This window comes from Falco rusticolus, chromosome 6, assembly GCF_015220075.1.
Source record: "Falco rusticolus isolate bFalRus1 chromosome 6, bFalRus1.pri, whole genome shotgun sequence".
Taxonomy (NCBI): domain Eukaryota; kingdom Metazoa; phylum Chordata; class Aves; order Falconiformes; family Falconidae; genus Falco; species Falco rusticolus.
The window spans coordinates 41,922,720-41,949,693 of record NC_051192.1 but is presented as its reverse complement, the minus strand read 5'-3'; the positions used below and the strand labels follow the sequence as shown (position 1 = coordinate 41,949,693).

At 37.9% G+C, this 26,974-nt stretch overlaps 3 protein-coding genes across 8 annotated transcripts in view; 2 read left to right on the top strand and 1 right to left on the bottom strand.

Moving 5' to 3' along the window:
• The window catches only part of SERAC1 (serine active site containing 1), a 28,778-nt gene extending 12,576 nt beyond the window's left edge, over window positions 1-16,202 (bottom strand). The window contains exons 1-9 of one of the 5 annotated variants that reach the window (XM_037391566.1): window positions 16,120-16,202; window positions 9,637-9,728; window positions 8,226-8,262; window positions 7,818-7,954; window positions 7,401-7,490; window positions 6,395-6,526; window positions 4,218-4,339; window positions 2,609-2,737; window positions 1,108-1,221 (exon numbers count right to left, since the gene is read on the bottom strand). In XM_037391566.1, coding sequence (XP_037247463.1) covers window positions 1,108-1,221; window positions 2,609-2,737; window positions 4,218-4,339; window positions 6,395-6,526; window positions 7,401-7,490; window positions 7,818-7,954; window positions 8,226-8,262; window positions 9,637-9,727 — 852 coding nt within the window. In that variant the 5' untranslated portion in view covers window position 9,728; window positions 16,120-16,202. Of the gene's footprint in view, window positions 1-1,107; window positions 1,222-2,608; window positions 2,738-4,217; window positions 4,340-6,394; window positions 6,527-7,400; window positions 7,491-7,817; window positions 7,955-8,225; window positions 8,263-8,942; window positions 9,118-9,636; window positions 9,729-15,433; window positions 15,685-15,749; window positions 16,065-16,119 lie in introns of those variants that run through there. The other 4 variants (XM_037391567.1, XM_037391568.1, XM_037391570.1 and 1 more) reach the window with 4 other exon arrangements.
• A 27-nt stretch (window positions 16,203-16,229) lies between these two features.
• GTF2H5 (general transcription factor IIH subunit 5) lies at window positions 16,230-19,901 on the top strand. 2 transcript variants are annotated; one of them, XM_037391560.1, is made up of 3 exons: window positions 16,230-16,326; window positions 16,553-16,671; window positions 19,496-19,901. In XM_037391560.1, exons 2-3 carry the CDS (start codon window positions 16,637-16,639, stop codon window positions 19,674-19,676), a joined length of 216 nt encoding a protein of 71 aa, XP_037247457.1. In that variant the 5' UTR covers window positions 16,230-16,326; window positions 16,553-16,636; the 3' UTR covers window positions 19,677-19,901. The 2 variants fall into 2 exon arrangements, with proteins under 2 accessions (XP_037247457.1, XP_037247458.1); XM_037391561.1 differs by having other exon boundaries at window positions 16,293-16,443.
• Window positions 19,902-20,704: 803 nt separating this feature from the next.
• TULP4 (TUB like protein 4) overlaps window positions 20,705-26,974 on the top strand; it is a 177,792-nt gene continuing 171,522 nt past the window's right edge. Inside the window, exons 1-2 of the mRNA XM_037391551.1 lie at window positions 20,705-25,556; window positions 25,931-26,007. The gene's annotated coding sequence lies outside the window, so the exon portion shown is untranslated. The remainder of the gene's footprint in view (window positions 25,557-25,930; window positions 26,008-26,974) is intronic.

Here is a 26,974-nt window from a genome sequence, read left to right as displayed (position 1 = left end):
GGCCAAGTGCTCATGACTTGAGCATGTTATCTACAGTGCTTAAAAACATGTGGTTGTTATGGAACTGCTGATGTCCTCAACTCTGGCTTTCCACGGACCCACACACATTTGGAATGAGTACAGTCGCAACTTGCTTAAACCGAAAATCTGGAATATAGCAAATTCTAGACTAAGTCAGTTTCTATGTATATGGAAAATATGGAAGGAATACTGGCAAACTGTACTTTACCCATCCTTACTACCAATAACAATGTGGTACTCTCAACACTGTTTATCAGTGTTCTAGGCTTCTGAGCAATTAAGTACTAACAGAAGAGTGCAGAATAGGAAACAAGAAGAATCACTGTTACACAAAGTCTTCCATACTCTTCATCTGTGTCTGCAAAAAACACACTGGTCCTGGGAAGATGCTGCATTAGCTGCATGTTGTGCAATATTTCTGCCCAAAGGCAGTGACCCTTGAAGAAGGGGCCTTTGTGAACAGCACAGGTTCACATCCCAGTCTGGCTTCTTAGGTGAATTCATGAGGCTACTCTGCTTTCTGGAAACCTGGCACTGAAGTTAGATTGAGAGTAATAAGAAAAGACCACTTGTAAACTCTCTGAACTGATGTACATCAGCTCAGACAAACCCACACATACTTTGCACTGAGAATTTCACGTCATCAGTATCTTGCTTACTGAAAGACTGCAGATTGGAAACACAAAGTGTTTCCTCATGATATCCATCTTCAACGACTTTTGAGTGTCAGCAGGAGGTAGCCCTACACAGAAAAGGCTTGTTAAAGCCACCCGGACTCCAGGCATTCTCTACTGCTTTTCTGTGTCAGAGCTGCCCTTTTATTTCTTGAAGGATACACACAGGTACACTACAGGTGAACTTACACAGGCTAATTAGAAACAATAACAACTTACATACACTTCCCATGAGAAAAAAAGTTTGTTATGCTGCCTTCCAATTCACACCGGTCTCAACTGTCCAAAAATCCATTCGAAAGGGGGAGGGGGAGGAGACAAGGAAATGGCAACTCCTTCCCAATATGAGAGAGCATTAGAAAGGAATGTTTATAAATGTAGTTTTTCAGTTCTAGTTTAAAGGACAAATTACCTTAGAATGCTGTACTAAAGCTTGCAAGCAAAAGAGTTCCACTGTCTCTGAAGGGATTTTACTCAGTGTCTCACAATATGGAAGTCCATTTCCTCCAAAACACCACAAGCCTCCCTGAAATGAGAATCAGTAAAAATTATACCACGTTCCAAACGGCTACACAAAATAAGCATTTATAAACTAAAACATTAAGTATGTAATAATCTATAGAGATTGCTATAAAGTGTGCACAACATGCATGTACATTTCAAAAAGTACAAATTACAGAGCAGTACAGCATAAAAATGTCTACGATTTTTAATTGAAAACTAGATTTTCAGTCAGTAGTCTCCATAGTCTATTAACATCGAAACATACAATAAAGGGGGAGAATATAGGATTTTCATTTTGTTAATGATTGTTTTCTTTTAAATTTGTTTGCTTAAGCATAAAAAAACCCAAGAATCAGACTGTGTCTAGATTTCCACAGCTGCAAAAATGAGAAGAGGAGGAAAAAAAGTCTTCGACATGTAGCGCACTCTGAAGACCACTCTCCCTTAATCACGCAGCAGGAAGACCAGCATAACCTTAATAAAAAACAGTTTTCTAGAACACAGTGATTATCAAAATGCTTCCAAGTGTGGTGGCCCACCAAAGCTCCCTTTGTAGCAAGAGCTCTGCCTGTGAAAACGATAAAGGAGTGACAGTGAAAAAATATTACACATAACTGTGTCATAGGAAATAACGAGTTATTGCACTCTGAAATCTCTAAGCAAAGCCTGTCAGGCATCATTATTAAAATATGACAGTCATTTTTACTACTGCAAAAAAATAATAATCACCAATTTAAAAAGCCACAACTTTTTGATACAAAAATAAAAAGCACAAGAAATAGTGGATGACACTGGCATTATGATTATTATTTTTAAGCAATAATGGCATTTTAAATGATGTTCCTAAAGCCACTTAGGAAGTTGCTAGGCAGAGTTGAAGAATTCCTACTTTATAAGCCCAAACAGACTACTAGACTATTCCAATTCTGGTTTTTGGCAACAGTGACCTGTTACAGGAAGGCATTTCCATAGGATATAACAGAGTTTACTATTTAAAGTGTGCTAATAACTTACCAGTTTGCTAGTAAGACTTAATAGAGGTTTCATCACCTCAGCACTCAAAGAACACTCAAACGACAGTAAGAGGAAATGTGAAAAATCGTTTTATGAGCACTGCAAGAGGAAGGAAATGTTCCGGACAAAAATGTTGAAATATCTACTTTATGGGAAGGCTTGTAAGTAAAGACAGAATCTTTCACTGGACCAACTAGTACAGCTGGGAAAGACAAAACAAGCTTTCAAACAGACAGATTGTATGTAGAAGAGAGTTTACTTATGTTGTACAGTCACAAAGTTTCTGTATTTCTCTCCCTCTTATGATGCTCAAAAATATGGAAATAGGTGTGTATCTTTTGAGCTCTGCAGGAACAAAGAACCCAGATAGTTGTATTCTGCAAGTGGAAACTCACTCTTTGCGCAGCAAGAGTCTGACTACTTTCACGTAAAGCAAGAGACGTGAAGTACTGGACACATGGATCAAGATCAGTCTGAGGTAAAGATACTAACAACAAGCGAAGTTCATCTTCTATGGGATAATCCTGTGAGCAGAAAGCACAAATAGCTTTTAGTTATGTTCAAAGCATGAAGCAAAACACAGAGAAAAGAAAGATCTTAAATAATGGAAACAGCCATATTAATAAGGCCATAAAATACAAACCCTGGAGTTGAGTGCTCTGCAACTTTGGTTTAATAGTTACACCTGTAAGATTTTGGAAACTGGTAATTCTAAACCCACCAAATGACTGATGAAAAGCAAGCTTTAAACTTTGGTGGCCTTATTCTAACAGGGCCAAAGGGCAAAAGAAAAAACAGCTCCTCTTGGCACAAAAAGCTTAAAAGTTCACCCTTAACTACACAGTAATTTTGGTGCTGCTCCATTACAATGAATGTATAAGTTACTAGTAAAAAACTTTGACAACATTTCATTTACTCTTTTATCTTAAAAAAAATCATATAGATGTTCATTTAATAATCCAGCGTAGGTGACAGGAAAACAGATTCAACAAAGTAATTTTATCTGCCCACAGTCATGGAACTTGCAGTTATTCTAATCCTTGCTACAATAAGAGACCGAGACGTATCTGATGTGCAGGGCCACACTTGCAGCCACAATGATTTGCTTCAACTTCCTAAGCAGCAGATTGGGAAGTCTTGGCTTTAATGACCTACCGATCATACCGCTGTAAAAATAAAGTATATATACAACCATATATTAATATAACTTAGTACTTCAGGACTGACAAGTACAGATCCACTGTCACGTAATGTTACAAAGGTAAGAAGGCAAAAACTGAGAATATCACTACCAATCACAGCTGGTTTTCAGAGTTTTATTGGTTAAGGATAGTCTGTATTCACTGACAGGGACTTCTGCCAGCATTCATTTCAGTAGCATTACAAAAGACCTCTTATATTATGCTTTGTGTGCCAATTCTGTTTATTGAAGAAGCTGATATGATGACATGATTGCTCCAATCATCAAATATACTTACTAATTAACATAAAAACAAACCAAGTCCAAATCTATCCAATACAGATTTGTTGGTACCCAAAAGCTGGCAATAAAGAGGTGGGCCTACAGCAGAGCACCACACTAGCACTGAGGATGCAAAGGCCTCCAAGAGTGATCAATACCTGTAGGATTCTGTCAGTTATCAACAAGGCAATCTAGGGTGACTTCATGTAAGACTGCTCCACATTGTCTATTAGGTACAGACGGGCAGCGCGTGTACCAGACTGATAACTGGCTCAAACTTCACTGCTGCTAAATATGAGGTATGGACATCAATAATTGATGAATCCTCCCTCCTATCCTTATTTCCTTCCATCACGCCATTCACTAATGCAGCTATACCCCAGGGGTATACCACTATGTTGTAGTTTTGTATTTCAGTCTTAATTTTACTACTCATTAGTTACTTCAGAAGAATTCCACTTCAGTATGGTTACCAACAACAAAAGCATTAAAAACAAACAAGCAAGCAAAAATCCTCTACTACCTACTTTTCATTTACTTACATTCTTTATTTTTGGCAGCGGTGGTGGAGGCAGGAAAAAGCGAAGGTCAATATCTTTGGATCGAGCCAAACCTATAGCAGTCCTTTGATCGCAGATTTGGGCAACTGTACCATACTGATAATCTGTAGTACAAAAATTTCAGTGTTAGGGTTAAAACTAACCTTAAATATTTCATTTGGTTTTAAATGTAATTTCTGATCTACTTTGTAAACATACTCGAAAAAGAACCGCCTCTCTGCAATCTGCTGAAACAAGCTCTGATTTTGTAACCACAGTTCCAAAACATAAAACCTGCAGATGTTAGACCAGCACTATACAGAGCTGAAATACACCTGGCCATCAACTGCTCATTATAGACCAGTTTGATATAGGTCCTCAGATATAAGATGAACACAAGCAAAAGCAAACGTTCAGTTTTGCCACTGTGAAAGGAACACGAGGACTACAAACTCTAGCTTAATCCCCTGCGCCTGAGTTAAAATTTGAAAGGCATCTTGCATACTTTTTTCTGCATACAGTACTTAAACCCAGAGCCTTAAATCCAAATGCTGCAAAGACACAAACACATAATTTTAAACAATACAAAAGGCACACTTCAATAAAATTGTTAATGTCACAAAATCTGGTGACCTTAGAAAAGTCAGGATAGCACCACAGTACAATTTTAAGTAGCCTTTCCTTACTGAAGACACAAGACAAGACTTTCAGTTCTCCTACTGAAGGGAAAACAGATTTAAACAGTAACTACTGTTCCTTTCAAAAACCTACCTACTTCATAGCTGGAGAAATCCAAAATTACATATTGAAATTAAGTAACAAACCGAAGGAAAAGAAATTTAAAATGGATCAATACTTTTTTCACATAAAAATGTGTTTCTATCCTTGTTACCATTAAACAATTCTAGAACAAAACTGACAAGCCATTTAAAATGCAGTTTTCACAGTCACATATTGGCTGTATTTTTTCATTGGTGCAGATCACTTACAGCTGCAAACTGAAGTCACTGAAGCTGAGCTTTGGATAAGCGAAATATTGTATTTACGGTAACAGGTATGCTGAACAATTTGGTCCTAGCTGTGAAAAGTTAGCCCATACTTTCAGTCTTAACCTTTTGGACTCAGTTTTGGAATACCAGGTAAAAAAAAAAAGAAAAAAAAAATAAATTCCATTTTCCTCATGAGGTAGTTGTCAAGAATAATTAGTGTTTGTGAAACATCCAAATATTACAGCAATGAGCACTACAGAGAAAAGGAGATAACAAAAAGCAACTAGATTCCCAAGTACTGGCCATCGTCTACTGAGATCCTGAGAACACCTGCTAACAGACAGTATTCTAGAAACATGAGTCAGTTACACTAAAAGAGTACACAAAACTTCAGGTTTTGCACAACCTAGCTTTCAAGTGTTCTCAAACAGCACTTTAAAATTGCTCAGGGAAATTAATTAGAATTTTAAACAGGTAATCTGAAACAAGATAAAACCCATGGGTGTGGAATTGCACTGGGAGAGTGAAGTCCTCGACTGACTAGATTACCAGAACGAGAGTCAAGATTAGTGTGTTGCGTATTTTATGTGGACTAGCAATGCAGGGGGGAGGAGGACGTGCATATACACACCCCACCCCTTCACTTTGGGTTTCAAGGATATTTGCTCCTAGAGCAACAGGGAGAACTTATTACTATTAAATAATAACTAGGGTGGAAAACAGCTTACAAATACTGCTTGCACATACAAGTCCTCTACCTCTAGTTTATCACTACCACCTTGCTATTACTATCAGCTCCTAACCAATTTTTAGTAACTTAATTATGGCCTTAAAGTCACTCTGACAGTGTCTTATAAAAATCACTGCCAGAACTTGTGACTGTGTTCACAGTCCCAACAGAAAAAGCGAGGAACTAATGTACACGAACTGCTCTCCCACACCACAGCAGTGGCTGCGCTGCTCTGGCAGGGAACAGAGAAAGACTCCGCTGCAGACGCGCGCTCTGTTTCAGGGTATTAGGAAAGAACAATAACCTGAAATGTAAATAACCCCACACACACTTTAGACCAAATTTCAGTGTATTCACACTTCTGGCAGATACTAGCTTTTTTTCATGTTAGCAGCAGACTTGGAACAGCTAAGACTTTATTGTATTTCTGGGATGAATCAGGCTACATCAGCAAACATTACCATGCCAGTGATTGTTCTTTGCCAGGTCTTCTACAGCCTGCAGTCGGACCTCTTTGTCTTCTGACTGACTTCTCTTTAAGAGAAGCCATAAGGCACATTCATGATCTTCTCCATCAAATGTACTGAATTGTTCTTTCACCAGGAAACAAATAAAACCCAAGTGATTATTAATTTTAATAGTCACATTTCTATTTATTGAGTAAAAAAACCAGTATCTGTTCAATGTTTACATATTAGTTAACACTACGTGTAATGTTTTCATATTAAATTATTACAATAATCAATGACAGAATGGCATCAGCAAAATGTTGATGCTTAAATAGGATGGTTTTGATTAATTTTAGTGGCACTGAGCTGATATTTCATGTATGTGTTACATACACTACTGACTAGCACTTACCAACCAGGATTGCCAGCTTCCAGCAGGAGCTGGAAATGGTTGGCAAGCGTTGAGGCTCTGACCTTGAACAACTAATTTCACAGTATGACGGTGGAGGTACATATTTTTATAATCTTTTACCAGAGTTAAATGAAAATAGATAATATGCCTCAAGAACACAGTTTTTTGTATGAACTGAAGTTCTTTTAAATTACTCTATAAAGCAGTGACACACTTATAGAAAGACTGTGCTGCTTTCAGTTAATATTGGCAATTCTGATGAAATCATAACCTACTTTTATAAACTGAAATTTTGAGAGTATTTCATCCCCCAAACACCTTTTGTACACAGAACTGGTATCTTAAACTTCAAATCTCTTCTGAAATAGGCAAAAAAATTTCCCAAATCTCTTCTTAACCATCATTTTTATTTACTTTAAGGAATAGTTTTAATACATAGAAAATATACTAATATTCTGTATAAATATAGAAAACTGTAAGTAATATTACCACTGTTTCAAACAGAACGTGCTAAGTTTGTAATAAAAAATATTTTACTTTCTAAAAAGCTTACATTTTACTATTCAAAAATAATAGTCATAGATAAAGCATGCTTTCAATACATACCATTAAAAGGTCTCCGGAAAATTTTAGCTTCTGTTTCTAGAATTTTCCTCACTGCTTTATGGATTTCTTTTCTAGCTTGGTACGTGATCCCTACAAGAGTATTTTTAGATTACTGGAAGTCTGAAGGACAGTTCTCTCATATTATTTTCCACATATTTATCAAAAAAATTATATATATACACACATATACATATGGATATATAGAGAGAGAATTATCTCATATATAGCGAATTGGATGTAAACAACTATCTTAAAAAAACAGCCACCAGCTTAAAATAAATTTGGTGACATTGTGAAGAATATTATTTTTGCAACAGATCTCAGGAAATATAACTTTCCTTAAATAAGGCTGACTTCCAGAAACATTCTATTCTCTTAAAATTGTATTTTTAGAATCCAAACAATTATGCATCTTACCTTGATACTCGCTTTGATTTAGAGAAGTTGTACGTACATATACATAAGATTTAAGTTTCTCTTGATGTATAGCTTGAGTATCGATTTGCAATAACTTCTTTAAGGACAGGACTTCATATGTAATGAATACAAAGCCTCTTTAAATAAAAGAAAACTGCATGTGAATATTAATTTAAAAATATGATGGCAAAAATATATTAACAATCATTTTGGTATAAAAATAGTCTGCAGATTATTTTAATTTAGCAAATACAAGACTCTAAAAAGCTTGACTAATAACTATCAGAGAAAACTATATTCTACCATGTCTAAAGGTCCCTTAATATTGTCAGATTTGTTGAAAGACACATGAATTAAAATTTTAACTATATACATAAATTACATATATGCTTATCAGTTACAACTTACCCTAGTATAAGGGATCCAGTTACCTTTGCAATTTTTCCTTGAAAAAATGAAAAATTAATGTCAAAGTTGTGTGCATCATCTCAACATAAACATAATTAGCATTTGATCACCAGATAATAAGAATGTTAGCCATTAAAAGTAAGCTTTTTAAATTTTTTCTATTGCTCTCTGGCTTTCAGGTAATCATTACCTAAATTTACAAATAGAGAAAACATTACCTGATTAGAATTTCCTGCTCTCCTAAGCAAGATGATAAAACACGTATCCTGCAACTGCTACTTACTTTGAGTATTGCTACCTATCAACTACATTTGTTGCTTAGCTCCAGGAATCAACAGTAAACTCTCCCTGCTGCTATCACTAGCATTCATTTGGAACTCTAGATTATTTTAAGCAGTTAATTTTTTCTTACATGGCATGGGTATTTCTTTGATGTATATAAATACATACAGGAGTATGTATGTTCTTTGAAAAGTCCTGCCAGGTTTCCCTAAGAAAATACATGTTTTTAAAATAATTCCATTGAATCTAATTCATAAAGCAAACAGCTGAATAAACACGTCACTTGCAATAGTTTCCCCTTAAGTCTAATGATTCTTGCCAGATTTGCACTATTTTACCTGGACAATGCTGAGCTGATTATACAGATGTAAGGATCTCAGTACAGAGAAACTCTATTATTACCAGTAGCAGCAAACCGAATGGAACACATCTCACCTATCATGAAAAATTTCTCCTCCTCAGCGTGAACTGGGAGATTTGCCCCACAACCACTGCCACCAGGTTCTGTCTTTGCAAGACCATAAGAATTTTGCATGCAGACAGGAGGCAGCTACATGTTGAAGAAATAACTGGCAGAGAAGGTTGAAAAGGCAAAAATATGCAATGCTTCCTGTAGAGCAGAAATGGAAATATCCTATCTTTTAATGCTCAAAAATAAACGGTAGAGTTGTAAGAATTGTCATACTATACAGAAGGCACCAAAGAAAGCAGAAACTAAACAGAAAAAACTGCAGAACTTGTATAAGTAAACAAGGAGGAAGAAACAATAGAAACAAACTTTATTCAAACTTTATTCACAGTTTATGGATGTAATTGTTTCATGGCTCTACAGGTTAAAAAAAAAGAAAGATACAAAATGGAGTTTAAAACAGTTTAATGAGATTGCAACTAGGGGGGGGACCCTCATCTTGTGTTCTAATCCCAGATAATCTGCTGGTGTCATTTTATGTATCACTATGCAAAGCAAAGTCAGAAGCAGACATCCACTTGAGGCAAATAAAAGTTTTTGATCACAAAGTATTCAGGGATTTAGATCTTTAGTATCATTTAATTATGCATGGCATCATACCAACACAGATTTTTCCTTTTTATTAACACCTCAGGTCAATACATATAGAACTGTACTTACTGATATCATTCCAGGGTAGGTGTGTTTTTGTGGCTGGACCAGAAGTCCCTATTTGTCTATAGCAAAATATACAGTAAGCGGCCACTGACATTCTGTGTAATACAAAAAAAAAAAAAACCAAAAAAAAAAAAAGGTAATTATTTATTTAGGAATTTCAGCAGAAAACCCGTAGCAGTTTTTTTTCCTGTCTTTTTACAGCAAAGGTCATGATACGAAAGTCATGAATTACAGCAAAGGTCACAATAAACCATATTTGCGCCATTTCACTCCATATAAAGAGCTTTAATTAAAGAAGTCTATAAATTCCTCAATTTAATAGGCTGCATTTCAATCAAAAGTTTAAAGCAGTTTTTCATACAATTATATGTTACTGTTGATTTTTGTGAGTATGTATCTCCAATTACCTTCTCTGCTTGTAAGTCTCCTTTCCCTACTTCTTAATAATTCTCCCTTACGTCTCAGATACAGTCATATCTCCACTACAACATTACTCAATATGATGTGGGCTTAAATACAACTCAGTAACCAACTACTTTTAAAATTCATATTAGATTAGTAGGTAAGTCTTCTATTTTGACTAACAAGGCTCCAGAACTACTACATACTTTCGCTTTTAAAGGTCAAATCTGACTAATATTTCAAGAATGTAAAAACTCTACAATTAAAAATAAGTATTGGTCCTAAAATGCTCTAACTCTATGGGCTCATGAAACTCATAGGGCATACTTACAGCTAAAAATTAGAGCACACATCTTGTTCTCGAAAAATTCTTACACATGCATGAATGAAAATCTAGCCATAGCCATGAAGAAGATGAGAACCTTTCCTAGAATTAAGGCTTTAGCAATTCAACATTACGAAGACACAGAATACTGACAAATTGCACCTGTACTCACTGAATGCTGAAATCAAACTAGAATACTTTCTCCAAACACACAATGCATTTTAGAACTACCAAAGTTCTGAATGTACAATCAACACAATGCAATCATGAATATTCTTGATAGTAACGGTCTCCACAAAAGTTGTATTGGAATTCTTCAAAAACATGAATTATTTTTTTTTTCAGATTTTTCTTCTGATCTATCTATGATGCAAGGCATTGAATTTTCCCATTTTACAGGTAGGAAGACGAGTTAAGACAAACGTGCTGCAACTTTCTTCCACTTCCATCAAGGCTGTGTCTTAACCTCTGCACAATGGGGTTCAAGGAAAGTATAGTTGTATTAGTCAAGCACCAAAAACCAAGGCAATTTAGGCCAGGCAAAAGCCACTAATTCCTGTTTCTACCACTCACATATATTTAACATTTTATATATTAGCAAAAGTTACTGCCTTTACATTTGATTTATATAAGAAAAACCTAACTTATGAAAATAAGCAAATTGGCTTTGGCAACCCACAACAATCAAGTTCTGCATGCCACTTAATCTCAAGTCTTAGCAGACAGAAATGTAGTATTTTTAGCACAAGAATTATGCTAAAATCCCGAAAGAATATTAAACATTTATAACAATCACAAAATACACAAAAAAACCTTTTTGCATACACTGGATAAGTAACATGAAATTCTTATTTTATAGTAAGTGAAATTTTAGTGTCTGTTAGTACATGTTAGTACATTTACACGACTGAAATACTAAGTTAATCTGTTCAAACAGATTTCAAACCACACCACTCGCCCTCACATATTTATCAAATTATTATGTTGGAAACATAGATGTCCTTATTAAATGTCAAATTAAATCTATATTACCACAATGACAATTAACTCAAAATGACAAAACGTCATGTGTGTAAATCTTGATCAGTAAATCTGACCTTGAAATATGGGAGCCCCTGATATTCTCCTTGAATTTAAGGTAATCTCTACAGACCAAAAAAAGACCTTATATTCCTTCTAGTATCAGTGTCCAATTTCTCTAATAAGGGGACTTCTTTTATTTCCTTCCACTAATACGTCTTCCCTCTTTTCCTGTTCCCCAAAAGTTTTGATTTTTCCCTTCCTTCTTGCCTATATTAAGGCGATTCAGAAAAATGTCAGCATCACCCCAGCACTGCCATAATCACAGCAGACAACTTTTCAGCTTCTGTCATTTCAGTACTCTGTTTTATCCATTCACTTCAACAGAGTACACAACACTACAAAACACTTTTAAGACATTATTAATCCGTAATCTGGAGATACCTCCTGTGGCGGTGTGCCCGCCCCCCCCCCAACAACAACATAAGGCCATTTTATTAGATATTACTATCGGCAACAAGTAATAGAAGGTGAAGGCAGTGCACAAGTAGGAGAAATAAGAGCACAGAAAATCATGCATGTAGACTCTTGTGCTGTGTGGGCTGGTGTCACACAGTGGCTCTGTCAATGGAAACCTTGAATTCGGAGGTAAATGGATGCCCAGTTTAGAGAAACAGTGATTGGCAATTATTACTAGATATAGCCAGGAAAACACCTTTCAAGATGGGATGGGTAAAAGCTTATGCTAAGGACAATCAACCAGCCACAAAGTGGAATCAAAAGGTAGATGAGCTAACTAAAATTAGGAAAATCACCGTAAATTCTGAGTGGTATTGATTGGGAGAATGGTTACATCAAAACTTGGGCCACACAAGTAAAGAAGCCCTTTACTTTGCTGCACAGAGTGAAGGCTGGCCTATAAACAGAAAAACTATTTCACTATAAACATTGAAACTATTCTTACAGAATGTCCTCAGTGTAGACTGGAATAACAAGCAGATCACCCTGCTAAAGCACCATCTCTACATATCAATGAAGGAAAACCGTATGGTCTACATGGCAAATCGATTATATCGGACCATTCAAATCCTCTGCGGAGTATCAATACATCCTCACAGGAGTGGAAGTAGTCTCCGGTTTGCTTATAGCAACTAAGTGTCAGAAAGCCAATGGGCAAAATACAGTGCAAGGGCTATCGTTTTGGTTCTCAAATCTACCTACTTCTGATGTTACTCAAAGCAATGATGCTACCCAAAGCAAAAAAATGCATTTTTCGTGTAAGGAAGTGCAAGACTGGGCAAAACAAGAGGAAATTAAATGGGTATTCCATACCCCATACTACCCTCAATCAAATGGGATGGCAGAAAGAGCTAATGGCTTATTGAAAAGGAATCTCAAACCACATGAGGCTCAATGGGATATGAGACTTCCCAAAGTACTCCATAAATTAAATAATGAATACGGGCCTACTGAGGGCCCTGTAAGCCAACCATCCTTTGCAAAAATTGAGCTTAGCACTCCACTTATTGGGAAAAGAGAACTAACAACATTACAGCCAGGATAGCCTGTTATGGTCAACCTACCATCCAGAGGTACTGTGCCTATGTCTTAACTAAACCTTGTGGACCACTTGCCTGGGAAGCCACTGATTGGCAGTGGTGCAAAACACAGAACTACTACACTATAGATTTTTTCCTTCTTTTTAATGGGGTAACGTGTTCGGACTCTCTCAACTAAACAAAATCTCTATTTTCTCTTACAGCACCCTGCAGGATGGCAAATGGAACATGTGTTCATGTTGCTATAAACTGAGCACAAGCAATTTAAACAAATCAGAACACCCACTGCAGTCCTCTCTGTTAGCACTGGGTAACCACATAACCAATGGCTCTTATCTGATATATTGCCTCAGTGGAAAAGAATTAATCAAAGGGACCACCAACGGATTGTGGATATACAAATATCTCAATATATACAAATATCCAAAACCAATGTTTCTCTAGCTCTTAGTTGTATTCAAGCTCAATTGCAGACACAATCTATGGTAGCAGCAACTGTAAGAGAAAATAAAGAAGGTACTTTACCCACTGAAATTTGAAAGGTAATTTGGGATAATGCAACTAAATTTGAAAAAGAATTCCATTCTTGGGGGTATTTAGCCAATTTCACTTACGATCCCATCAGTGATAAGGCCACAGCTTTTGTCTTAACCATATGCAATGCTTCAGTATATACCGTATTCCCAATCATTGCGTTAGGATTAAATCACAAGAGCTATACTTTAGCCGTTAGAAGATATGAGTATGGGCCCAACAAAGTGGAAACAAATGGTAAACTATTGATGTTAATGCACACGTTGTATGGGAACAATGATTTATTTGTAGACTAACATCACCAAAGCCCAAGACATTTGTTTTGACACTGAACAAAATGCCATTTTTCAATACATCCCCACAAAACTCCTGAAACTATACTTGTATATGTTGGAATAGGATGTATTTGTATGAGAACGCTTTGGGATTTTATATTTGTAGATAACATTACTGTAGACACAAGTAATCACTCAAATATTTGTGTTTGTAACTTTACTAAAATTATGGGATGCAACTTTAATTATTCAGCTGCTGTTACATCTTATCAGTTGTTACAATTCTACACTGAGTCTAGATTAATTGCTTATCCCCATCGGAATGAATCTTACATTGGTGAAGAAACTACTGCAACACGATGACCTGTGCCAAGTGCTGAAGCAACAGTCTCAAAACTCTAATCATTGTTCACCATGGCACAGAAGAGATATACCGTGCCTTTGAAAGAGTGAAGCAGGATTGAGAACACGATTGGTGGAAAACTCTTCTTGGATGGTCACCAAAAGCAATAGAAGTGTTTAATCCTATGCTTCACTCAGTTGTGATTTTGCTGACTACGTTTATGGCTTATAATTATATTAAATATAAAGGTTTGATACATGACAAAACAAATAACCCAACCTCAACTATCCAAAACATACAAATTAACGAACAACAAATAGCAGTGCTTTACTATCTACTTACCATGGACCTATAAGCACACAAACCTTCAATATACTATTTATGGCACAGAGGCAAGAGGTGACCTCTCTGAAGGTACGATGAATTGACTCTATGGGCAGAGTTTGGCAGCATGCTCCCCCCCACCCCTGCCCTCTGCTTAAGCCATAACCACAAGTACAGGTTGTGATGGATCCATCCAGCTCACTCTGGACTTTGGAGGACAGATGGCAAAATAGTAGCCAAGGGTTGTCTGGAATGGTGACCCAGATCTTGCTGGTATGCAATATGACTATTAAGTCAATCATCTTATTTTATAAATACTGGACAGCCCAGGGCCGCTTGAGCTCTCCTGCATGGCAGCAGGCTGCGTACCAGTATCTCCACTTCAGCAGGGACACCCCTCAAGAGGCTGAGAGACACTTTGCCGCAACAGAATCTCAGTAAGTGATTAACAGCATGCTAAACTCTGAAATCTTAGCTAAGTGATTTAAAGGACTGATTGTGCATATATAATCCTTTAGACATAAACCACTGACCAAGTCTGGGACTAGGAACAGATCCAGCTGCACTTAAGACCCCGCTCTGAGAAGGGGTTTAGAATGCAAGAGGGTCTTTTCTGAACCTCATGACTCAATGGGAGGGTCTCCCTGACAATCATGTCTGACCCCATCCTCCATGCAGTAAATAATAAAGTGTGCCCTGCCATCAAATCTTGTTAAACCCCTGTTGCATTTACGGTTGAACTTCCTTAACTTGCTACTTCATATCAATAAGATGTACTGTTGCTTCCCCCTTAGCAGTGCAGTGCACCACTCCATCAGCGACACCCCTCCCACCTACAAACTGTCTCATCTATGGCAATTCCTCATGATCTCTATTCACAGAACCACAGCATGCACGTTATTCTTCTACCTAACCACAGACTGCAACTCCAATAAGCACGCAGTTCAGTGACAGCAGGTGCCACAATTCCCTGAATTCAAAACATGCATCTGCAAACACAGGAGGCCAAAGTGAGTACCATTTTGTTGTTGCCAGGAACCTCTGTTCAGGACCGAGAGCAAACATGCTTAGTGATGTACAAACAGAATGCAAAAGGCCCCACTTTGCATCCAGCTTCAGGAAGCTCCACGGTCTGCAACAGACTGCGCCGGCCTGTGCCGGTGGGGTGCCAGCGGTCCTGCCATTACCCCACCGCTGCCTCACAACTGCACAACCAGGGTGTATTTAAAAAAAAATACAGAATTTCAGGCAACGTAACATCTAAACGGCCAAAAAGCAAAGCGGGGATAACTCTCTGCTTCCTTCCAAAGGAGGAAAAAAACCCCATTTGTTACCTTTTATGCGCTCACACGGAGCAAGCGGAGCCTAAGGCACCACTGTTATTTCTGGAGGTTTTTAACAGGCGCGGGCTCCCCCGGGGCCCCCCCGCGCCCGGGACGGGCAGCGCCGCTCGGCAACCCGGGGCCGGGGCGCGCTCGCCACTGCGGACTGCCGGAGCCGGAGGGACTTTGAGGCTGAGATCGTTAAAATAATAAATACTAAACCGGGAAACCACCCCGCAAACCCTCCGAGGTAAACAAGCCCCCTGCATCGGCCGGCGGCGACGGCGGGGCTGAGATCCCCCCTGTCTCTCCCCGAAGCCCGGCTCCCACCGGGCCTGGCCCGCCCCCGCCGGCCGCCATTACCGGGCCCCCCCGCCGCTACCTTCCGCCTCCGCCTCTCCTCCCGCATCCGGCACCGGCGCCCGCGCGCCCCTGTGACGCCAGCGCGCTGCAGGCAGCCCGGCCAATCCGGCGGCGGCGCGCGGGGCGGCGGCAGGGGCGGGGTGAGGCCGCGCATGCGCCTGGCGCAGCGGTGGCCGGCGGCGCGGGGCCTGCGTCGTCAGGGCAGCGGCAGGCCGCAGCGGCGGAGGTGAAGGGCGGCGGGACCGGCGGGACCGGCTGGCCGGGGTCTGCCCTGCCTGTTCGCCGACCCCGGCCGTCCCAGGGGCGTGTTGGGGCTTGTCTCCGCCCGGGCCGCCGCTGCAAGGTGCCGGCGGCGGCAGGGCCGGTAGTCGGGCAGCGCTCCGGCCTGGGGCACGGGAGTTGGCTTCTAGGGTCGCAGGGCTCAGCCGAGGCGTTGTTTCCTTTTCTTTCAGATTTCCTCTGCTGACGTGTGTACCCCAAAGCGAGAGCTGTGCTTGTCGCCTCTTCCGTGCAGCGTTTGTAAGAGAACTGGGAAGATGGTGAATGTGCTGAAAGGTGTTCTGATTGAATGGTTAGTTACAGCGCTTGATTGTCTCTCATTGTGGCGTAGTCTGTTTATTTCGTTAGAGCTGAAAGTGTTCTAAGTGACTTCAGAGTCTAGACCAAAAAAAAAAAAGAGGAGTTGTTTAGAGGAGGAGTGATGCTGAACAAGCAGACAAAAGTGTGGCCGTTGGGGGAAGGAGAGAAGCAGTTGTAGGTGATCCTAATTCTAAACTATCTTTTTTTTTTTCCAACATACTGGTTTCCACTTGTGTTTAACCACTAGATGTTCCCTCTTGTTCTTTATATTGTTTACAAATATGTTTGTTGTTGTTGTTTGTGAATAATTTCTTTACTGATTCCAGAGGGAGGTGAGAGAATCTTTCATCACTTCCTGTCTTTTTTCATGAACTAGAGTCCAAATTCTGTTGAAGGCTGACGTGTGGCTCTGTTTGTAGATCGTACTTGAAAGGAATGTGCTTGTAGTTTGTAAAAGTACATTTTTGATATATGTGCAGTAAACACATTTTCATACAATCTGAAGTCTCTAGACTAAGAATCAGGTAACTGGTTACCTCTGAAGTAAAAGGAAGCATCAGTCAGGATTTGTGAGGTCATTGCATAGCATTATGTGACGTACAAGATTTCTGCTGGACACTTAGGTTGTAAACATATTAACAGATTATGACTGCACAAAAGCAGAAGAACCTTGAACCTCTTGTGATGTACCAGATACAGCTGTGATATTGCAGCAGCTAACTTCTCAGTTGACTGGATGTTAACCACCTGAAATCTGGATGTGTAATGGCAATGTGTGAGCAGTTCAGAGCTTAAACTCCGCTATAACAAAAAGCCTGTCTTCTCAAATTCGGCTCCATGCTAGTTCATTGACAAACCCTCTGAAGCACAAGAAATTGCCTGCCTGCAGCTGACTGCGCAAAAATGCTGAGAGCAGAATTCTTGATTGATAAGGCAAGAAGTTCTAAAATCTCAAGCAGTTAGTAAAATTTTTTTATTTTGCAGCTTATGTGTTTATTTTATATGTATTTAAAGATCTGTGTACAGATCTTTACCTTGTACTTTACTTTGCCCAAAATTCCATCCTAGGAGAAAATGCAGAATTGCTATAAACCTGGCCCCTTGTTTACACTTAAGATGAAAGATTTTTACAACCCAGTTTTCTGAGGATGTTAAGATACCAAATGAACAGGGAGCAATAAAGAAAAAAAAAAAAGACACTTCTGAATGTGTAAATCATAAAAAAGTGAAATGTTGTGCAGGTCTCTTTTGGTTTTGTTTTGGTTTTTTTTGTTGTTTGGGTTTTTTTCCTATGCTCTTCCAAGAAATAGCTAAACTTTCCTGAAGGTACCATATCGAGGATTATAATCTTCAGGTGCTGTAACGAGATCAGTGTTTCTGCTGTGACATACATCTTCTGGCACTGATTACAGTTCTCTGTTGATTGTGTGAAAACAAACCAGTCTCCAGATACTGCCTGACATCATACAGGCTGGTCGTACCAGCTAGGACAAAAGCTTGTGCCATCTAGTACTGCTAATGTGAGTCACTGAAGTACAGCTGAATGAAACAAGCAAAAACTAAACGTCCCTGCAAAGAGGGATGTGGAAGAATGCTGGGAAACACATTCTTCTGGTGTCTGATTTTTCTCAACTCTTCTGTTTCTTTTAAATGCTAGAGTGTGTGAATGATGTTTCTTCTAAAGAAGATACAGCTTCCAGACTTTCCCATTCTCCTTTCCTCAAAATTACTTTGTACTTTGAAAATTCATCTTACTGTAGTCATGCTTCTGCAAGTTTGAGGCTAATATTAAAGGTTGGTTTTGGAGTTATTGGATAGGGGGCAGAGGAAGAGCTTGATCTCATAGTGCATGTCTTTGCACCATATATACTTTTAGGTAAGGGAGAATTGATCCTCATACTGCATTTAAGAGAACATTAACCAAGAAGTTCTTTTAAGATTTAGTGTGTTACTAAGAATTATTTTTAATAATTACTGTGTTGCCAAAACAACTATGTTCATGATTTTGAAAGTGTCCCGAGCTACCTCATTCTGATTTCCTGTGTTTCTTGCACATATTTTTCACCAGTTCTTGCAGTCAAATATTGTTTTACTAAAGAGCATGTTGTTTCAATTTTGTAAAAACTAGTATCAGAATAATATTATCTGAATTCTTCAAAATTTCAGTGGATCAAAGTTTATATTTTAAAGTCACTTTATCTAGCTGCTTAGTATAATGCAGCTGTTTCAACTACCTGTAATTTCCATACTTCCAATTTTTTTTCTTCTGACCATTTAAATTTAACTTAGAAGGTGACATCATGAAAAAGAAGAGATTGTTTGGTTACAGTGTGATAAATCTACAGTTCATACATGACTACTTTTTCTCTGTGCTTTACTACTTTGAGATCTATGTTCTCCTGGGTTCTGGTTACTTTTAAACAAAAATAAGCTCTAAGAAAACATGGGTTTATGGTGCTATTGCTGAAGACAGAAATGTAATGTCAAACTTACCATACTAAGGGTTGGTGGGTTTGTTTGGGTTTTTTTAAGCTACTCCAACAGCAGCATAGGGACACTCCTTTGCTAATCAAGCAGCCAGTTTTCCTCTCTAGTCTTCACTATCAGTTTATTTTTGTGTCTAAAGTAACCCAAGCAATTACTATTGTGAAAGAAGCAACTTTTTCAAAAGCTTCATAAACTTCAAGTTGTGAGCAACTCTTGAAATTAATAATAATTTCCCAAAGAACTTTGGAAGTGTCTTCAGTTGGTGGGGTTTTTGTTTAACTGTATCTTAGTACAATCAGGTGGGATCTGATGTGTGTTTGTCTCTACAGTGACCCTGCAATGAAGCAGTTTCTGCTCTACTTGGATGAGTCAAATGCATTGGGAAAGAAGTTCATCATACAAGACCTGGATGAAACTCATGTCTTTGTATTAGCCGAGTTGGTTAACTTCCTCCAGGAGAGAGTGGGCGAGTTAATGGACCAGAACTCTTTTCCTATTACTCAGAAGTAAAAAGATTAGAGAAATGAGATTACTGCAAGTTTTGGAATAGCGGATTTCAGTAGCTTGGGTTGTTACTGTTTTAATAGATACACTGTGGTTTGTAAGTTCTACATGGAAATGGCTACTCTAGAAAATGAATAATTTTCTTGGACAAAATACTCTTGAATTGGATTTTGTTGCTCATTCTGAAAAATTATGGTATCTTTATTAAAATCCTTAAAACTATACACTTGAGGACTTGTCTAGACAATTTTGATGCATGCTCTCCATTTTTCCTTTAGGTTTGTTATCTTGCAAGATGGTATGATCCAAAAATTAATGTTTCCGTATTGGAATGGTATATGAATTCCTCTGACACATTACATTCCTGTGGAATTGATTAAATCTGGCTATAGTGTGACTGATAGAATGTGAAGAACATCTATGAAAGTATGATCTGTGCTTGATGGAACATCTCTGTACGTTGAAGGTGTGGTCAGATACTGCTTTCACTTAATGGGTTTTATACACCTAAATGAAAGTTGGTGTGAGTTTTTTTGGGGGTTGTTTTGTTTGGGGGGTTTTGTTTGGTTGGTTTGTGTTTGTTGGGGTTTTTTGCTTTTTTCCAAACATTTTACAAGTGCCCCATACTACTTGCCTACTTTTACCAAGGCTGTGCTTTCTGTGCTGTTCTTGGGTTGGGGAATGGTGCTGGGTATCTAGGATTTTGGTTGGGAAGAGGGGGGATGTGGAGGGATGGGAACAACAAAATCCATTGCCCCACATAATTATGTTTATGTTTTAATTGTAAACCGATTACTTGCATATCGACATTAGTAAATTAAAGGGATAACATAAACTGGAGACCAATGCTTTAGATATAATTTCTTGTGTTTTTCCAGCGAAGCTAATACCTAGTCACAAGAAGCTATGTGATCAGAAAGGGAAAATAAAGACTTGCTTGCTCTACCTGTGAAGAAGAAAGCTGGTTTTGTATTTTTGGGGGTGTTTGGGTGGTTTCTCTTGTTGTGTTTGTGTTTTTTCCCCCTTCAGCTTAGCTCTTCCTTCCCTACTACACTTTGCTGCAAAGAAAAAGCCTCATAGTTTCACAGTAGTTTTTTTACACAGTATTTGTAGCTCACTCAGATACTGGCTTATTTAGTAAGTCAGCTAGTGCATGATGATAAAACCTGTCAAGATTTATGTCTACAAATATGGCAGGTACAGATTACAGAAACAGGAAGAATAACATCTATTACCTTTTCTCTTACCCTACTTCCTACTTAAAATAGCCACATTTATTGGATCTGTAAGTAGTCATTTATAAATGAAAGACTGTTGGGATATTACTTCAAAGGGAAGCTTGGCTTTCAGACCTGCTCATGTGCATCAGATAGATGCCATCTTTTATCTTTGGGGGGAAAAACAAGTGTAAATAGAAAGACTTTCATAAGAAAGGTTTTCTTTTACTGACTCCCACCATTGCTTTTTTTCCTTGTCCAGTAATTATGAGATTAGTTGGTAGTTGGTGGGTTTTGTTGTTTGCTTGTGTTTGTTGGTTTGCACTCCTCACCTCCCAGGGGAATTGATATTTTTTCACAAGATATTTTTAATCAAAAAGCCATCCAAAGAAAGTGCTGCAGAATTGCATATATTCAGGCTCATGTGGATCAGCAGGTAGCCCTGTGGCATTCAGCTTCATGTAGTTTCTGGTACTCTGACTGACAAACAATAGTTTGGTCCAAGTTGTTTCATCTCTTTCTTTCACAAGTGGTTGCTTCCCCAGTCATACAGGTGAAGAATCGTCTCTACACATCTTCACTTGAAATAAAATGCTGACATATTTTATGAATGGTTTATGGTTCCTTACCTCTTTCTTGAGACTGGTCAAATATTGACCTCATAACCATTGTTTTCTGGAAGGTTATTGGATGCTCATTTAATGGAGAGATAATCAGTACTCTTAACATGGCATGATAGTTTAATACAATTTAAGTGTTACCCTTAAGTTATTCTTTCTTTGGAATCCTAGTTTTTTTTCCATCCAGGTTTTGATGAAAGGTAGATGATCCCTCTTTCTTTAAATGACAGTATTTGAAAAGTCATGTTAGAATTACAGCTGTTGAACTTCTCTTTATTTAATATGCTAGTGCTGCATTTCTGTTGTGGTTTTCCTTTTAACTGTGATAAACTTCTTGCAGTTCTTGTCTTTTTCTCCTGGTTAATTGTAGTTTTATTCTTACATTAGCTGTGTTTTAGCTTGTATTTCCAGTTACATTTCCAGTGATAGATGGCTTATGTAATACAGAGGGATAGAAGTTCCAAACTGTATAAACTACACAGTTAGGCATGCATTCTTACGCTCTTTGTGCTCAATCTTTTTTGAGTGAACATGTTTATGGATTTTAACTTGTAAACCTGTCAAGGCTTAGATTATTCCTGCAGCCTAACCAGACCTAACTGTTTCTATGCTGGAAGAATAAACAAAAGATATAAAGAAGCAAATTGGTATCTCCTTATGGAGTCTAAGGAGTTGAGTTCTTTGTAGTTTCTAGGGAAAAGGGTCTTGAATTATGTAGTATGGTGAAGGAAATCCAATGAGGAAGCTCTTAGAACTTGAGCATGTATATGTATTAAAAAAAAAAACAACAACAAAACACCCAAGGTTTTCTGGGGTTGAATAAACTTGGATCCCAGAAAACCTTTTTTTTTTCTTTAATGCGTGTAATCCTGGAATTTATATGCTTTTAAAAATACACACACACACACATATATATATATGTATGTATGTTACCCAGATGGGCGAAAAGTAGATACTAGCTTTGAAAAATATCAAGGCATTTTGAGATAATTAACATTTACATTTAGAGATTTATTTAGAGATTTTAAATGTTTTCACTGGCTTTCATTTAGGTGTGAAGTATTATTGGTGATTGGAGCTCAGAATGAAACATTATGTGAAGAATATCTTTTTTTTAAAATCCTGGAAGCATTTGAGAATAAAAGGTTAAGGAGATCTGTTTAAATATATACATGTTTTGCTAATAAAGCTGATACGGTGAGAACATCAGTTCTCACTGTATTTGGAATATTGTATCTTAATTTAATATTTCTAGCCATAGCAAATAAGTTAACTTTTTTCCGTTGGTATCTAGCATAGGGGCTATACTCTGCTCAGGTCCTGCTTGAGCATCAAAATAGAGCTTGAATGACAGACTTCTTGTTGAAGCAGCAAATCTTGATGGGCTTTCTCTGCTAAGGGTTGAGCTCATGCTTCACTTTATGCTTTTGCTCTGAGTTGAAAGTATCTTGTCTTCTGGAGGAAAAGCATGGTAGGGTAATTACCTAAAGGACACTTATTTGAGCTTAATTTCTTATTTGCTACTAATTTATACATAGATCTAAAATATTGTAAGTTCACTTGTTTGTGTTTTGTGATGTAAACAGTTGTTGGGTAGTTACTGTAACTTTGAACAGGCTCATGGATACCACTTTTAACACAAATGCAGAAGCTGAAGAGTAATACTTGACAGAAGGGTGAGAGAGATCTCTAATGCAAGGCAAGAGATTTTGAGCAATGCAAACAAAGTATTTCTGTTAAATGGGAAGAGAGGGGTGGAAACTGAAGGTGCAGCTTCCTATTAAAATAAAGCAATAGCACCTCTTACTGAAAATTATACTTTGGTGGTTTTGGTGGTTTGTTTTTTTAAGTTTGTTATTAATGGTCTTCAAAGAAACCTGTGTAGTATGACCATAGCGTACCACAAAAGCAAATAAGCCTGAATGCTGTTGTATATTTAGATACTTCTAGAGATTGTAGGTAAGCTAATTCTGGAGTGTGGATTTTATTTTAGTGTGGGGATTCACAGCATGATGAAGGTGACCCTGAGTTAGTCGGTACAGATAGGGATTATAATGAATTTCTTACCTTGTTACCAATTTGTAAGTCCTCTTTCCTTCTCTCTAGTACAACATTTAGCCCAGGGAGAATAATTGTCCACTACAGTAAAGGAGGAAATAACCAACAGTCAGTAGAGAGAATGCACGTGGCCCCAGGAAAGAAAACTGTGTTGAAAGAAAATAGAGAATGCTTCAGGGAATTACACCTTTTTACCTGAGAGAACCCAGATGGAGTGGATTTGACTTTGTAGCTAAACCGCCAGTGTTGTTTCATAAAAAGTTAGGCATCTGAATTCATCTGGAATGAAGAATGATAGAGCATTTTGGTTTATTTGTTTAGAAATTTAATGTGCTTATAATGAAAGTTCAGGTTTTGTTCTATGTAGCACATAGAACAGCTAGATGGCTATGTGATTTGCAATACAAAAACTTCTCCAACTGTACATTAAGAAAGCCTGTTCTACAGTCTTTCCAGGATGGTAGGGTGTATTCAAAATCATATCTTTTGCTGTCTTTTGGTTGTTGTTTGTTTTTTTTTTTTAATGTGGCATCACAACAGATTTTACTGGGTTTTTTTCTCAAGTTAACTCTGCAGTGCCACCTCAAGTATGCAAGAGCAAGCTAGAGAAGGTATCTTTTATGCATTGACAAGATTGTTTACTGTGAGCTGAAGATAATGATATTTCATGGTGTCATTAAAATGACTTACTTAAACCTTTCTTAGCTGGCATCATCACCATAAAAGTGTCCAATTTCAGTCAGCACCTAGGTTGAACTTGCAAAACTAGGGCTCTGAAAACATATAGATAAAACAAATGAACAAGTCTTTGGTCATATAAGCCAACACAGGCTGAGATGTATATCTTGCTGGCAATAGGCAATTGGCTATTGAAGAAAACAGTAAGCTTTTGTAATAATTCTTTTTGCAGTTCCAAATTCTACAGCAGATTCCGATCCTTTTCCTACACTGACTTGTTGATTATCCCACAAATGATCTCATTAAAGCTGGTGGTAGTTACTGTGAAATGAGGCATTACTGAGTATATCAGAATTGGGTGTCATGTTTGTTTTGTAATTCAGACTCTGGGAAGGCTTACATGTGCTATAAATTAAGGATTTAATAAATTGGTGGAAGTTCATAATGATGGAAGAACAAATTCTTCCTGAACTAAGTCATTATCTTTGGTCTTATGACTTAACAGCCAATAAGAAATGTAAAAAATAGCGTTTCTGATGGAAATACGATGTGGAGCTCTTTTATTTTTAATGTGGAATAGAAGTAATATTTTACTCATCTTTGTTTCATATAAAAAGATTTTCAGGACTGAAGAATTAACAATTTGAAGGCAAACCAGTAAGGGGAGCTCTTACCAATATTTTAAACTGCTTTTTAAAAAATTTCTGCAGCGTGGGCAATGGTGGGACTTTCCATGCTTTGGAACATTAGTATCTGTCTCTCTGGATATGCTTTCAGCTGGAGATGAACATTCAACTTCAAAGGATCCTTCTAGGAAGATATTTGCAGCAGGAGATTTTGGCCATTTCTTAGATGTTTAGTTATCAGATGTTTTCTTTCTATGCTTAGGTGCACAGTCCTGTTACATGAAAATGGTGTGTTCAACATTCAGATGTTACTGGTAGGACCATGTATCTCCACATCACCAGGCTGATTTAGGAGCTGTTCTGTATTAAGTTACATCATTTTTAGTGAGCATAAATCACAGAAATACATTGTTGATACAGTCTGAAGTAACTTTTATTAATTTTTTTCTCTTTATTTCCTCATCATACAAAATGCATGTGATTTGTAGGGAACCTGTTTCTTAGAGCACATGCCCCATACTCTATGGAAGACGCTATTCAACCTTAACTGTATTTCAGTCTGCACTGGGAATTTCTGCATCTCTATCCTTATGGTGTTGCTAATAGTACACGGAAATGAAACATACAGAAAATTTCTCCCTCACTACCTCCAAAAGTGAAGTTTTACTGGTTTACACCTATATAAAGGTAAATTTCAGTATGTTCTTTAAACAAAAACCCCACACCACCTACCAGTTAAGTTTTAAGGGGGGGGGGGGGGGGGGGGGGCGGGGGCGGGGGGAGGGAACCTAATACTTTTGATACTGGTGGTTGTATTTTTCATATAGAAGAAAAAGTAATTTTCTCTCCTCTGACTGTGTAGCAGTAATGAGCAGATTAACTGCAGAATGGAAGCAGACTATAAAATTGCTGTCCAGTGAACAAATCTAAAAAATGAAAATTTTAGAGTAGTATTGTTAGCTTTTAGCTTTTTGTGCTTGAGGAATTCTAGGCTTTAGTAACAATGACAAGTATAAGGTTCCTGGAAATCTCATTTTCAAATTAATGTTTTTCTCTTATAGAAGAAAAGCAGGCTCATAATACCCATGGAGGAATGTGCTTGAACACACTAAAGAAAACCCATTCGACACCAGAACAGGTAATTGATTAGCCATAAAATTAGCTTCTCAGGAGAGAAATGACATGCAAAATTTCTGGATGACTGTAGATTGAAGGAGTTTACTGTCAGAGCTATACAATTGTTCACTTTTCTATTATAGAAAAGAGGGACCCAGATGTAAATTACAGGACGTGCAGAATGATGGGTACCCTTGCAGATGTGAAGAGATCTTTAGTAGATAAGTACTGCACATTTCTACAATGTTGGCATAGCTGATATACTATCAGTAGTAAGAGTTAAACATACTAAGCAAACCTCTAATCTGTCAGCATTTTGTGTGTTGTGTTCCTGATCTTTGAAGCTAGAGGGGTGAGGTAGGAGGATGAAATGGAAGGTAAGAAAGAGGGGGAGGAGTATTTTAGGCTTGTATCTAACATTTCCTGTTAATTCCAAAATTGAACAAGATCACGAGGAGCATAAGGACAAAATTGAGAGAGATTATATTCAAATTAATTTTAATTTTGTATCAAAAAATGTACTTGCAATTAACTAGAACCTAATTGGTTTATAGAATGTCCTGTATCAGAGCCAACATATCACAAGGACTGGGAGAGCAAGTTTTCTTAATGTCATGCCTATCATTCTACATCGCTTCAGTCCTGGACAGGGCCACTTTTCCATGTGGAATGATAATGTAGTTTTGCTTCTTTTTAATCTCTGGATTTTCCTACACTGGCAGCTTTATTAGGTGCAAAACGTGTTTTCCATGTGTGTGGTATGTATATCATTAGTCCCGGAGAAGGTGCCAGGAAAGAATTCTCTTGCTGACTCTCATTGTGCCCTGGTAGCCATGGGAAGGACACAACAAAACTTGGGCTATCTGCTTTCTGAGGCAAGAACATGGACCCCTCACTTTCGTACTCCTATGGAGCCCAAAAGCACGTTGGAAATGTCCAGCCACTGTTCCCTGGAGAAGGTGCCAGGAAGCAATTTTCTTGCTGGCTCT